This window comes from Rhinopithecus bieti, unplaced genomic scaffold (genome assembly GCF_001698545.2).
Source record: "Rhinopithecus bieti isolate Rb0 unplaced genomic scaffold, ASM169854v2 scaffold_12070, whole genome shotgun sequence".
Taxonomy (NCBI): Eukaryota; Metazoa; Chordata; class Mammalia; order Primates; family Cercopithecidae; genus Rhinopithecus; species Rhinopithecus bieti.
In genome coordinates this window covers 1,328,799-1,343,759 of record NW_016807449.1, presented here as the reverse complement: position 1 = coordinate 1,343,759, position 14,961 = coordinate 1,328,799, and the positions used below count along the sequence as shown (strand labels likewise).

At 52.5% G+C, this 14,961-nt stretch overlaps 1 protein-coding gene across 1 annotated transcript in view; it reads left to right on the top strand.

The window, feature by feature from the left end:
* The window catches only part of MYBPC2 (myosin binding protein C2), a 41,576-nt gene that overhangs the window by 2,681 nt on the left and 23,934 nt on the right, over nt 1-14,961 (top strand). The window contains 11 exon segments of the mRNA XM_017882082.1: nt 101-187; nt 912-1,060; nt 1,515-1,632; nt 2,713-2,761; nt 2,899-2,958; nt 6,092-6,288; nt 7,345-7,477; nt 9,622-9,746; nt 9,838-9,943; nt 12,162-12,334; nt 14,384-14,549. Coding sequence (XP_017737571.1) covers nt 101-187; nt 912-1,060; nt 1,515-1,632; nt 2,713-2,761; nt 2,899-2,958; nt 6,092-6,288; nt 7,345-7,477; nt 9,622-9,746; nt 9,838-9,943; nt 12,162-12,334; nt 14,384-14,549 — 1,363 coding nt within the window.

Genomic DNA, 14,961 nt, shown 5'->3' with positions numbered 1-14,961 from the left:
AGGGTCCCTCACTGTCTCCAAGTCCTTTCCCCAAAGCGGCCCATTGTCCCCTCCTCAGCCCATCTCAGACCTCCTCATCCTAATCCTGTCCCCTGAGCAGAAGCCCCACCCGAGGACCAGTCCCCGACTGTAGAGGAGCCTACTGGCATTTTCCTGAAGAAGCCGGACTCTGTATCAGTGGAGACTGGTGAGGTGAACCCGGGGGAGGAGGGGCCAGGGGCCTGGACGCCTGGGTCTGAGGGAGGAGGGGCCGGGGGCCTGGACTCCTGGGTCTGAGGGAGGAGGGGCCGGGGCCTGGACTCCTGGGTCTGAGGGAGGAGGGGCCGGGGCCTGGACTCCTGGGTCTGAGGGAGGAGGGGCCGGGGCCTGGACTCCTGGGTCTGAGGGAGGAGGGGCCGGGGACCTGGACTCCTGGGTCTGAGGGAGGAGGGGCCGGGGCCTGGACTCCTGGGTCTGAGGGAGGAGGGGCCGGGGCCTGGACTCCTGGGTCTGAGGGAGGAAGGGCTGGGGACCTGGACTCCTGGGTCTGAGGGAGGAGGGGTTGGGGCCTGGATTCCTGGGTCTGAGGGAGGAGGGGTTGGGAACCTGGATTCCTGGGTCTGAGGGAGGAGGGGCTGGGGAACCTGGACTCCTGGGTCTGAGGGAGGAGGGGCCGGGGGCCTGGACTCCTGGGTCTGAGGGAGGAGGGGCCGGGGGCCTGGACTCCTGGGTCTGAGGGAGGAGGGGCCGGGGGTCTGGACTCCTGGGTCTGAGGGAGGAGGGGCTGGGGGGCCTGGACTCCTGGGTCTGAGGGAGGAGGGGCTGGGGGGCCTGGACTCCTGGGTCTGAGGGAGGAGGAGCCAGGGCTCTGGAGAGCCTTAGTTTCCTTCCTGGGCCTCCTTCCACTCCCCGCTGTTACTCACCCCGTGTAGGGAAGGACACAGTGATCGTGGCCAAGGTGAACGGGAAGGAGCTTCCGGACAAACCGACCATCAAGTGGTTCAAGGGGAAGTGGCTGGAGCTGGGCAGCAAGAGTGGCGCCCGCTTCTCCTTCAAGGAGTCCCATGACTCCGCCAGCAACGTGAGGACCCCGTGGGCCAGAGGGCCGGCGGGGGGAGTGGAGCTTGTACAGGACGTGCTCCTCAGAAATGCTGTTGCCTGAGGCATGGCTGTGGGCCTGGAGCCGGGATGGAGAGTGGGCCCTCTGAGGATGGAGGCTGTGCAGGGCTGCTGGGGAGAGGTTGTGTGAGGCAGAGGGGAGGATGCCTGGGGTTGGGTGGAGATATATCTGGGCTTGGTCATGTACATTCCTGGCAAGGCCTGAGAGAGCCAGGGACATGGGCCCCAGAAGTCCTGATGGGTCAGATGTGAGGAGACAGAGCTGGCCATCAGATGCTGAGCCCCCTCTCGGTCTCCACTGGCCCCCTGTGGGGTGGGGTGAGGACTTGGAGATAGAGCTATGAGTGGACTCTGAGAAATATGGGGTGGCTCTAGAGGGTGGTCCCGTGCACCCACACCCCCGGCCCTGGACCCAGGTGTACACCGTGGAGCTGCACATCGGGAAGGTGGTACTGGGGGATCGTGGGGATTACCGCCTTGAGGTCAAAGCCAAGGACACCTGCGACAGCTGTGGCTTCAACATCGACGTCGAGGGTACGCTGGTGGGGGGTGAGAGAGCAAAGGGTTCTGTGCCTGGGGGGTGGGGGACAGACGTACCAGCCGGGTGTTGGGAGAGTGCATAGGCATGGGCATGAGGTGGGCACAGGTTTTTGGAGGAGGGAGTGCAGATTCTGGGGTCAGAGTATTCAAACTCAGGGAGACTTAGCATGGGAGGAGGTCTGGATTTGGGGGTTGAAAGTGTTCAGGGTTGGCCGGGCGCGGTGGCTCAAGCCTGTAATCCCAGCACTTTGGGAGGCCGAGACGGGCGGATCACGAGGTCAGGAGATTGAGACCATCCTGGCTAACACGGTGAAACCCCGTCTCTACTAAAAAATACAAAAAACTAGCCGGGTGAGGTGGCAGGTGCCTGTAGTCCCAGCTACTCGGGAGGCTGAGGCAGGAGAATGGCGTAAACCTGGGAGGCGGAGCTTGCAGTGAGCTGAGATCCGGCCACTGCACTCCAGCCGGAGCGACAGAGTGAGACTCCGTCTCAAAAAAAAAAAAAAAAAAAAAAAAGAAAGTGTTCAGGGTCTTGGGATGCACACGCAAAGGCTTAGGAGGTGAGTTACGCACACTCCACGTTCAAGAAAGTAGGCATAAAGCCTTGGGAAGTGAGGAGGGTGTCCAGGTTTAGAGAGTGTCCAGATTTAGAGAATAAGGGCATATAGGTTTAGGGTGAGGGTGTACAGGATTAACAGGAAGTTACACGGATTTGAGGGCACATATATGGACCCCTGAGGGTATACGGGCTCTGGGGGTCTGCAGCCCTGAATGTGTGAGGGCTTAAATGTGGGGTGCACAGGAAATGAGATTGTCCAGGCCTAGGGAGAAAGACAAGCTGGCCCAGGTGCGGGGGTATAGGCTGCTGAGAGAGGGTGGAGCTGGGCAGCCGGGAAAATGAGTATGAGCTGGTCTAGAACTAGAGGATGCCCAGGCCTCAGTGAGAGTGTGCTGGTCCAAGAGATGGAGAAAAGGGGGCCTAGAAGAGGTTGTGCAGGCCTGGAGAGGGGCTCTCAGTCTTAGATCAACCCTGGCCTCCAACTCATCTTCCCTTCTCTCATCACCTCTCTCCAGCACCCCGTCAGGATGCCGCTGGGCAGAGTCTAGAAAGCTTCAAGCGTATGTAAGTGACCCCAGGCCCTTACCAGGGTCCCAAGGACCATGGGAGGCTCTCCCTTGGGAGGGGAAAAAGGGAGGACTGGGGAAGGCAAGGGGTGAATCTGAAGAGTCAATACTCACACCCCCTCTCAATGGCCACAGGGGTGAAGGGAAGTCGGATACTGCAGGTGAGCTGGATTTCAGCGGCCTGTTGAAGAAGAGGTGAGCCCCAGAGCTGGCACAGAGAGGGGAGATGGGGCTCAAGGGGAGGAGGTGGTGGGTGAAGCTCCATGGCCCGTTGCTTCCTCCTAGACCCACTTCTTATCCCTCTACCACCTCTATCTGTTCACTCCCTGCTCACCCACTATGTAACACACCAACCCATCAGGCTGCCTGTTCATTCACCCATCTATCCATTCACCCAGACCCCTACCCACACCCCCACCCAGCCAACCATCTGCCACGAGTTCACTCACCTCCCCACCCTTTAATCCACTATTCTCACACCCACTCTCCTGCTCACTCAGGCTCTAGTTCACCTACTCCTCCACCTACTCACCCTCCCATCCATCCATCCTTCCATCCATCCATTTTCCACCCGCCAATCCATCCACTCACCCATCCATCCAACCAGTTGCCTATTTATCCATCTACTAATGCATCTATCCACCTACCTGCCCAGTTGCCAATCCATCTACCCACATATCCTTCCATTAACCACCATCTTCCCACCTGTTTACCTGCCCATCTGCCATTACAGTCAACCTGGCTACATGGGTAGGTGGATGAGTAATGAGTGAATGGGATGTTGGATTTGGTTGGGAGATGCAGGTGCAGATAGACAGGTGGGAAGGTGGGTGGATGGTACGGATGAGTGGGTGGTAGAGAGGTGGGAGGATGGGTGCCTCAATAGGTGGGGAAGTGGATGGATGGATGGAGTGGGTGGAGGATGAATGGATGGGGTCATGAATACGTGTCTGAGTTCACCAGTGAAGAGGTGGGCAGTTGACACACCCATCCACACAGATAGCCTTGTGTTAGATTGAACTATGTGAAATTGATGTTCTGTAGGTAAAAATGATTGAAAGTCTGGATGCAGTGGCTCACGCCTATAATCCCAGCACTTTGGAAGACCAGTGTGGGAAGATTACTTGAGCCCAGGAGTGCAAGACCAGCCTGGGCCACATAGGGAGACCCTGACTTTACAAACAAAAAAAAGGAAGAAAACTTAGCAGGGCATGGTGGCATGTGCTTGTGGTCCTAACTACTTAGGAGGCTGGGGTAGGAGGATGGTTTGAGCCCAGGAGATCAAGGCTGCAGTGAGCCATGATGGCGCCACTACACTCCAGTCTAGGCAACAGAGTGAGACCCTGTTTCAAAAACAAACAAAAAATTAAATATTGGCAATCTTTTTTTTTTTTTTTGAGACCGAGTCTCGCTCTGTCGCCCGGGCTGGAGTGCAGTGGCCGGATCTCAGCTCACTGCAAGCTTCGCCTCCCGGGTTTACGCCATTCTCCTGCCTCAGCCTCCCGAGTAGCTGGGACTACAGGCGCCCGCCACCTCGCCCGGCTAGTTTTTTGTATTTTTTAGTAGAGACGGGGTTTCACCGTGTTAGCCAGGATGGTCTCGATCTCTTGACCTCGTGATCCGCCCGTCTCGGCCTCCCAAAGTGCTGGGATTACAGGCTTGAGCCACCGCGCCCGGCCAAATATTGGCAATCTTATACTCATTATCTGCTGGCCCACTTATCCATCTTCACTTGCCCGTCAATCCCCATAACCAAATCCCTGACAATTCCATTTGCTGATCAATTCTATCTCCAGCCAGCCAGCCGCGTCGTTGGCCACTTCCCATCAACATATTCACCCAACTGTGCAGTCAGTTCTCATCAACCCATCAGTCCATCCACTCACCCACCTGTCTTCCCCCAACCCATCTGCCTGTCCTCCCACCCACCCTTCCATTGACCCACCCACCTACTTATCAGCCCACTTACTCACCATTCTCTACATCAATTCAAATATTCATGTCCCCACATTCACCTCCACATCTATCCTCTCTTTGTTCCTTTCCCTTCCTTCCTTCCCTCCCAGGCTCCATCCATGCATTCAGTCACTCTCTCACCCATCATCCATCTTCTAAGGCCTCCCGTCTACTAGGTCCTGGGCTGAGATCCAGGGAGAGAGAACAGTTTGACCAGGTCCCTGATGTGAGATCACTCATTGCCTTGGGAAATGGGTCTGGTCTAACAGACATGGACACAGACTGAGACTATTTGGTGTGATTTTAGAGAGGGTCCCACCGGGGCCTGTGAGAGCCCAGAACACGAGCAACTCACTGCCTTGGAGGACAGGGAATGCCTCAGGGAGAAGGGAACTTTGGTGCTAGGTCTTGTAGGATGAAGAGGAGTCCAGGAGGAAGAGAAGGTGGGGAGACGTCATGAAGGTAGGGAAACATTTTGTGCAAAGGCTGGGAGGCAAGAGAGAGCCTGAAGTGTTCAGCAGGAGACAAGCAGCTTGGTTCAGGTGGCTTTGTGAGTGGTGATGGAAGTAGCTGGGGCGTGACTGCCAGGCGGAGGGCTGGGGCTTCCTCCTGAAGGCAGTGGGGAGCCACGGGACAGTTCTGAACATGAAAGGGAGAGCCACTGATGTGGGTGTCAGAAATACCCCACAGGATAAAAGAGGGCAAATAGGGTACAATGTGTACTGCTTGGGTGATACGTACACCGAAATCTCACAAATCACTGCTAAACAGCTTGCTCATGTAACCAAACACCACCTGTTTCCCAATAACCTATGGAAATAAAATAAATACATACATAAATGTAAAGACATACCCCGCGGGCCGGGCACAGTGGCTCACGCCTGTAATCCCAGCACTTTGGGAGGCCGAGGCAGGCAGATCACTTAAGGTCAGCAGTTCGAGACCAGCCTGTCCAACATGGCGAAACACCGTCTCTACTAAAAATACACAAATTAGCCGGGAGTGGTGGTGTGAGCCTGTAATCCCAGCTGCTCAGGAGGCTGAGGCAGGAGAATCGCTTGAACTTGCGGTGAGCCGAGGTGGAGGCTGCAGTGAGCCGAGATCACACCACTGCACTCCAGCCTGGGTGACAGAGTGAGACTCTGTCTCAAAAAAATTAAAAAAAAAAAAAAAAAAAAAACCCAGTGGGGACCGTGCTGGGAAGAGGCCAGGAGACCCCAGGAAGCGGCTGGGGCAATGGACCAGGCGGGAAACAATGGCCCCTAAGGGGAAGGTGGCTTGGGTGAGTCTCAGAGCCAATGAGTGAAGAAGGCAGAGGGATATCCTCCTCTCCTCACTCCCTGATGGCCCCTGTCCGTTCCCCCAACCCCAGGGAGGTGGTGGAGGAAGAGAAGAAGAAGAAAAAGAAAGATGACGATGACTTAGGCATCCCCCCGGAGATCTGGGAGCTCCTGAAAGGGGCAAAGAAGAGCGAGTACGAGAAGATCGCCTTCCAGTATGGTATCACCGACCTCCGGGGCATGCTGAAGCGGCTGAAAAAAGCCAAGGTCGAGGTCAAGAAGAGTGCAGGTCAGCCCTGGTCTGCGGGGAGCTGGGCCCCGCACACAGGAACCTCTAGCCTCGTGGGTATCTGATGATTAGACCCTGGACCTATGTTTTCAAGGGGTCCCCATGAGGTAGGAGGCAAGACCCAACTCTAGCGGTGGGCCTTGGACACTGGACCAAATTGAGGACTAGCTAAAACAGGGACAGGGTGGAAGCAGTTTTCCATAAGACACGCCCACCAGTGTGCCATGTCCGTTTACCATGGCCATGGCAACGGCCAGGAGTTACTGCTCCTTTCCTTGGTAACGACCAGACCACCCAAAGGTTACCATCCTTTTCCTAGCAATTTCCATATAACCCGCTCCTTAATCTATAAGTAATTAAAAGTGGGTATCGATCTGACTGCAGGTCTGCCCTGAGCCGTTGCTCTCTGTCTCTGGGGTAGCCCTGTTCCGCAGGAGCAGTCAGGGGGCCTGTAACACTGCCACTTCAATAAAGCTGTTTTCAGGCCGGGCACGGTGGCTCACACCTGTAATCCCAGCACTTTGGGAGGCCGAGGAGGGCAGATCACCTGAGGTCCGGAGTTTGAGACCAGCCTGGCCAACATGGTGAAACCCCGTCTCTACTGAAAATACAAAAATCAGCTGGGCGTGGTGGCTCATGCCTGTAATCCCAGCAACTTGGGAGGCTGAGGCAGGAGAGTCACTTAAACCAGGAAGGCAGAGGTTGCAGTGAGCTGAGATGACACCGTGGCACTCCAGTCTGGGGAACAGAGTGAGACTCTGTCTAAATAAATAAATAAATCACCTGTTTTCTTCTACCTACCACTGGCTTGCCCTTGACTTCTTTCCTGGGTGAAGCCGAGAACCATTGCAGGCTAAGCCCCACTTTGGGGTCCCCTGCCCTGCATCACCACCAGAGGAGTTCTCAAGGATCTCTAAGTTCATAGGAGGCCTCCTGACTTCCTCACTTTGACTTTGGAGAGCCTGTGGCCTGGGGAGGGAGATGTGGAGCCTCAGGGGATGACCAGGGGAGTGAGGACCACGTGCCTCCATCCCTTCTGCATGCCTCAATCTCCAGCATTCACAAAGAAGCTGGATCCAGCCTACCAAGTGGACAGAGGCAACAAGATCAAGTTGATGGTAGAGATCAGCGACCCAGACCTGCCCCTCAAGTGGTTCAAGAATGGCCAGGAGATCAAACCAAGCAGCAAGTATGTGTGGGGTGGGCAGTCCCTGTACTGGGGAGATCCCAGTCCAGAGAGAATGCCCGGAGACAAGGCCCATCACTCTTAACTAGAAAGGGCACACTCACCTCTATATGAAAAGTACAGGCCAGGCGCAGTTGCTCATGCCTGTAATCCCAGCACTTTGGGAGGCTGAGGTGGGCAGATCACCTGAGGTCAGGAGTTCGAGACCAGCCTGGCTAACATGGTGAAACCCTGTTTCTACTAAAAATACAAAAAATTAGCCAGGTGTGGTGGCACATGTCTGTAGCGCCTGTAATCCCAGCTACTTGGGAGGCTGAGTCAGGAGAATTGCTTGAACCTGGGAGGTGGAGGTTGCAGTGAGCTGAGATCACGCCATTGCACTCCAGCTTGGGCAACAAGAGCAAAACTCTGTCTCAAAAAAAAAAAAAGAAAAGAAAAGAAAAGGAAAAAGAAAAGTACAAATAGATGAGGCCAGGTGTGGTGGCCCCACATCTGCAATCCCAGCACTCTGGGAAGCTGATGTGGGAGGACTGCTTGAGCCCAGGAGTGGAGTTCAAGACCAGCCTGGCCAACATAATGAAACCACATATCTACAAAAAATATATAAAATTAGCCGGGCACAGTGGCACATGTCTGTAGTCCAGGCTGTTCGAGGGGCTAAGGCAGGAGGACTGCCCAAGCTTGGGAGGCTGAGGCTGCAGTGAGCTATGATGGCACCACTGCACTCCAGCCTGGGCAACAAAGCGAGACCCTGTCAAAAAAAAAAAAAAAAAGAAAAAGAAAATTTAACAACAGTGTTTCTGCTCTCCAAATGGGCAAAACCTTGCGAAATTCTAAAACCCAGTGCTGGAGAAGAATAGCACAAATGTTGCTAGTGGGAATGTAACTTGCCGAGTCTCCCTAAGGGTAATGTATTAAAAAGTCTTCAGGATGTGCAATCCTAGGTATGCATTGTGAGGAGTTATCATGACTGTGCATATTTAGCCACAAGGATGTTCGCTGAGGCATTTGCTATCATAGAAAAGAATGGAAAACAACCAAAATGTAGTTTCATGCTAAGACACTCTGCAGTCACTCAAACAAATATTTATAATAGCTGAATGCAGTGACTCACATGTATAATTCCAGCAATTTGGGAGGCTGAGGCGGGCAGATGGCTTGAGCCCAGGAGTTCGAGATCAGCCTGGGCGACATGGTGAAACTCCGTCTCTACTAAAAATACAAAAATTAGCCGGGCATGGTGGCGGGCGCCTGTAGTCCCAGCTACTTAGGAGGCTGAGGCAGGAGGATCGCTTGAACCCAGGAGGCAGAGGTTGCAGTGAGCTGAGATCTCGCCACTGCACTCCAGCCTGGGTGGCAGAGTGAGACCCTGTTTCAACAACAACAACAAACACATCACAAGACAACCTTTTTAAAATTAATTAATTAATTAATTTTGTTGTGAGACGGAGTTTCGCTCTTGTTGCCCAGGCTGGAGTATAATGGCATGATCTCAGTTCACTGCAACCTTTGCCTCCCAGGTTCAAGAGATTCTCCTGCCTCAGCCTCCCAAGTAGCTTGGGATGACAGGAGCACCCCAACACATCTGACTGATTTTTTTGGATGTATTTTTGGTAAAGATGAGGTTTTACCATGTTGCCCAGGCTGGTCTTGAACTCTTCAAGCAATCTGCGCACCTCAAACTCTGAAAAATGTTAGGATTACAGGTGTGAGCCACCATGACCAGTCCCGCCATGGTTATTCAAATAATAGGAATGGCTAGCCTGGACAACATACCATCTCTACAAAAATATTTAAAAATTAGAAGATACCAAGAAACGAGAAAAAAAATTTGTTGGGTATGGTGGTGTGTACCTGTGATCCCAGATACTCAGGGGCTGAGGTGGGAGGATCGCTCGGACCCAGGAAGTCTAGGTTGCAGTGAGCTGTGATCGCACCACTGCCCTCTAGCCTGGGTGACAGAGTGAGACCCTGTCTCAAAAATAAATAAAAAAAAAAATAAATAATTGAAACTGGGCTCTCAATCCCTTTCCACACAATTTGGTTCTAAGAGAGAGAGAGAGACTTGCCTTGAGAACAAGTGAGCAGAGCTACCAGGGCTAGGTGGATGCTACATGCCCTGGTTTGAGGTGAGACTTTTGCATCAGGTACGTGTTTGAGAACGTTGGTAAGAAGCGAATCCTCACCATCAACAAGTGCACGTTGGCGGATGACGCTGCCTATGAAGTAGCTGTGAAGGATGAGAAATGTTTCACTGAGCTCTTCGTCAAAGGTGAGGCTGGATTCAGGCCTGAGCCTGGAGAGGGACTGGAATTCTGGAGGGGGTCCTGAAATGACTGACCTCCTGTCCCCCTGCCCCACAGAACCTGCAGTCCTGATTGTCACACCTCTCGAGGACCAGCAGGTGTTTGTGGGTGACCGGGTGGAAATGGCAGTGGAGGTGTCAGAAGAGGGTGCCCAGGTGATGTGGTAAGTGACCCTTGATCCCTGATCTCCATACAGGTGCACAAAGCTTCTTTGCCTCTGCCCTGATCTTTATGGGACCTCTTGCAACTTCTCTTGGAGATTTCTGACCTTTACTCAGTAGTCACCCCCAGGAGATCTCAGCTTTTCTCTATAAATCCTTACCTTCACCTAAAATTGTTTCTAGAATTTCTGACCTCTACCCATCCTATCCTCTTCAGGATCCTTTTCCTGATCTCCACTGTTCCATTAAATATTGATTCATCTGACCAATCATCTGTCCCTTGGTCCATCTATCCATGTATCCACTCATCCACCTACTCCATCCATCCGTCCATCCATTTATCCATTTACTTAACCATTCATCCACTCATCCATCCATCCATCCACTCATCCATTCATCCATCCATCTACGCACTTAACCATCCAATCATCTACTTAACCATCCATCCATCCACTTAACCATCCATCCACTTATCCATCCATCCACCACTTAACCATCCAACCACCCACTTAACCATCCATCCATCTACTTAACCATCCATCCACTCATCCATCCATCCATCCATCCACCCACCCACTTAACCATCCAACCATCTACTTAACCATCCATCCACTCATCCATCCATCCATCCACTCATCTATCCATCCATCTATCTATCCACTTAACCATCCATCCATCTACTTAACCAACCATCCATCCATCCATCCATCCATCCATCCATCCATCCACCCACTTAACCATCCAACCATCTACTTAACCATCCATCCACTCATCCATCCATCCATCCACTCATCTATCCATCCATCTATCTATCCACTTAACCATCCATCCATCTACTTAACCAACCATCCATCCATCCATCCATCCATCCATCCATCCACCCACTTAACCATCCAACCATCTACTTAACCAACCATCCATCCATCCATCCATCCATCCATCCATCCATCCATCCATCCATCCCATTGACCCATTCATCTATCTACTCATTCATATATCCACTCTTCCATTTAGGTTGCCATCTAGTCATCCATCGACCTATCAATCCAGAGATCTATCCATCCACTCACTCACTCAGTCACTCACCTGCATACTTACCCCCCATCTACCCATCCATTCATCCATCTATGTACCTATTCACCAACCCAACCAATATTTATCGAGCACCTGTTGTGTGGTGGTACTCTTCTACATATCAGATATATGGGGAGAAAAAAATGTCAACATGGTACCTGCCTTCATGGCATTTATAATCTGCTAATTTGGTGATAGTGGTGGTGGTGGTGGTGATGTGTGTGTGTGTGTGTGTGTGTGTGCTTAGGAGACAGAGATAGGCATTAGTCAAGTCGTCACATACATACATATAAAAGTTCCACTTTGAGACTGGTTTGAAAGGAGCAGTAATGGATTCTGTAACAGCTTCCCAGGAGGAAGGGATTCAGGAGGTCAGGGAAGGCTTCCTGGAGATGACAACTGAGCTGAGAACTGGATGATGTGGAGATATAAGTGAAGAGAGAAGGGGAGAGTGCCCTGGACAGGGAAAACCATTGGCAGAGGCCTCAACGTGTGATGTTTCTCTGAGACCCTAGGGCTTCCTCTGTGCTGACCTCTGCCCGTGGCATCTTTTTGGGTCCCCTGACTTCCAGCCAATACCTTGAGGCAATTAACTGTGTGTGGCCTGTGACCTCCTCCTCTCTCTCCCCGCTGCCCTTTTTTTTTTTTTTTTTTTTTTTTTTTTTTTTTTGTTGAGACAGAGTCTTACTCTGTCACCCAGGCTGGAGTGCAATGGCGTGATCTTGGCTCACTGCAACCTCCACCTCCTGGATTCAAGCAGTTCTCCTGCCTTAGCCTCCTGAATAGCTGGGATTACAGGCGCCCACCACTACACCTGCCTAATTTTGTGTTTTTTTTAGTTAGAGATGGGGTTTCACCATGTTGGCCAGGCTGGTCTCGAACTCCTGACCTCAGGTGATCCACCCACCTCTGCCTCCCAAAGTGCTGGGATTATAGGCATGAGCCACCGTGCCTGGCCCTCTCACTCCCCTTCACCTGACCTGTGACCCTTCCACCACTCAAGATGCCTCTGCCACCCTTTATGTCTCCTGTCTCTGGGGACCTGCCTTCTGACCCCTCCGCGTGGGCCCCCGACTGACTCTCCACGACCCAGTCCGAGGGCTGTGCTGTCTCCTCACATCCCGCTCTCTGTCTCATTCCACCTAGGATGAAAGATGGTGTGGAACTGACTCGGGAGGATTCCTTCAAGGCCCGGTACCGCTTCAAGAAGGACGGGAAGCGCCACATCCTCATCTACTCAGATGTGACCCAGGAGGACGGGGGTCATTATCAGGTCATAACCAATGGCGGCCAGTGTGAGGCCGAGCTGATTGTGGAAGGTACGGGGCCTCCAGGTGGGGCAGGGGCTGTACTGCACATGCTTCTCCACACAGCTTGAAGTTGCTCAGGCCCCCAGTCTGGAAGTTGTTCTTGACTCCTCTCTTTCCCACACACCCTGTGTTCAGCCCACCAGGGAGATCTGGTGGCTCCAACTTCAAAGTAAATTTTGAATCCAGCCAAGCTTGGTGGCTCACGCCTGTAATCCCAGGACTTTGGGAGGCCGAGGCAGGTGGGTCACTTGAGCTTAGGAGTTCGAGACCAGCCTGGCCAACGTGGTGAAACTCCATCTCTACTAAAAATACAAAAAAAATTAGCTGAGTGTGGCAGCGTGCACCTGTAGTCCCAGCTACTTGGGAGGCTGAGGCAGGAGAATTGCTTGAACCCAGGAGGCGGAGGTTGCAATGAGCTGAGATTGTGCCACTGCACTCCAGCCTGGGCAACAGAGCAAGACTCTGTCAAAAAAAAAAAAAGAAAAGAAAAGAAAAGAAAAAGCTGGGCGAGGTGGCTCACACCTGTAATTCCAGCATTTTGGGAGACCAAGGCAAGTGGATCACTTGAGGTCGGGAGTTAGAGACCAGCCTGGCCAACGTGGTGAAACCCACCTCTATTAAAAATATAAAAATTAGCTGGGTGTGGTGGTGTGCACCTGTAATCTCAGCTACTTGGGAGGCTGAGGCAGGAGAATCGCTTGAATCCAGGAGGCAGAGGTTGCGGTGAGCTGAGATCGTGCCACTGCACTCCAGCCTGGGCAACAGAGCAAGACTCTGTCTCAAAAAAAACTAAAACTAAAACTAAAAATAACAAAAATTAGCCGGAGATGGTGGCACATACCTGTAATCCCAGCTACTCAGGAGGCTGAGGCAGGAGAATCACTTGAATCCAGGAGTTGGAGGTTGCAGTGAGCTGAGATTGTGCCACTGCACTCCAACCTGGGTGACAGAGCAAGACTCCGTCCTAAAAAAAAAAAAAATCTGAATCCAACCACAAGCCCCCCTGTCACTGTCCCCGCCTGGCCCAGGTCTTCCTCCCCTCATGCCTGGACTGGTGCAGTTGTCTCCTCTCTAGTCACTCTGTGTCTATACTTGCCCCCTGACCTCCGCCCCCCAGTACCCGCGAGAGTGAGCCTCGTAAAACGTAAGTGAGATGGTGAAAAGAAACAGGTCTGTAGTTCGGGAAACAGTGCTGGTACGTGTCAACGTCCTGGTTTGGATACTGGAGTCCGTTATGTACGCCGCCGCCAGTAGGGGAGGCTGGGTGAAGAGCACACAGGACTCTACGTGCTATTTTTGCAAGCTCTTGGGAGTCTATAATTCTGTAAAAATAAAAAATAAAAAACAAGTCATTTATGGGCCAAACAAATGATGGTATTTCCATATCTAGCCATAAGAAAAGAGAATGTTTTAGACAGGGCATGGTGGCTCATTCCTGTAATCCCAGCACTTTGGGAGGCCGAGGCGGGTGGATCACCTGAGGTCAGGAGGTCAAGACCAGCCTGGCCAACATGGTGAAACCCCATCTCTACGAAAAATACAAAATTAGCCGGGCGTGGTGGTGGGTGCCTGTAATCCCAGCTACTCAGGAGGCTGAGGCAGGAGAATCACTTGAACCTGGGAGGTAGAGGTTGCGGTGAGCCAAGATCACGCCATGGCACTCCAGCCTGGGTGACAAGAGTGAAACTCCGTCTCAAAAAATATATATAAATAAAATAAAATAAATAAAAACCTCAACGTGCTGGGATTACAGGCATGAACCACTGTGCCTGGCCACCTCAGGGCCTTTGCACGCTCCAGTGCCTCTGCCTAGGAGGCTTTTTTCATCCTCTGGTGGATCCCTCCCTGTCTCCCTCAGGCCTCCTTGCTCCCTCTTGTTTCTTTCTTCACCGTCTCCCACTAGCATGGGAGCTTCCCAAGGCCAGTGGGTTGTTTCTGGGTTGTCCGTGGCTGGTATCCCCAGTGCCTAGACCAGTGCCTGGCATGCAGTGGGTGCTCACAAGTGTCTGTGCACCAACCGGAGTAGTGACAGCTCCCTGTCTTTCGTTCCCTAACCAGAGAAACAGCTGGAGGTCCTGCAGGACATCGCGGACCTGACGGTGAAGGCCGCAGAACAGGCTGTGTTCAAGTGTGAGGTGTCTGATGAGAAAGTGACGGGCAAATGGTATAAGAATGGGATCGAGGTGCGGCCCAGCAAGAGGATCACCATTTCCCATGTAGGCAGGTGAGGAGTGGGCTGCAGAAGTGGCTGGGGGCAGGGTGTGTATAGCAGTTAGCTTTAGCTGCATAACAAGCTGTCCCCCACTTTTTTTTTAAATTGAGATGGAGTTTCTCTCTTGTTGCCCAGGCTAGAGTGTAATGGCACGATCTCAGCTCACTGCAACCTCCGCCTCCTGGGTTCAAGGGATTCTCCTGCCTCAGCCTCCAAGTAGCTGGGATGCACCACCACACCTGGCTAATTTTTTTGTATTTGGTAGAGACGGGGTTTCACCATGTTAGTCAGTCAGGTGGGTCTCGAAGTCCTGACCTCAAGTGATCCACCCGCCTCAGCCTCTCAAAGTGCTGGGATTACAGGCATGAGTCACCGTGCCTGGACTTTTTCTTTTCTTTTTTTCTTTCTTTTCTTTTTTCTTTTT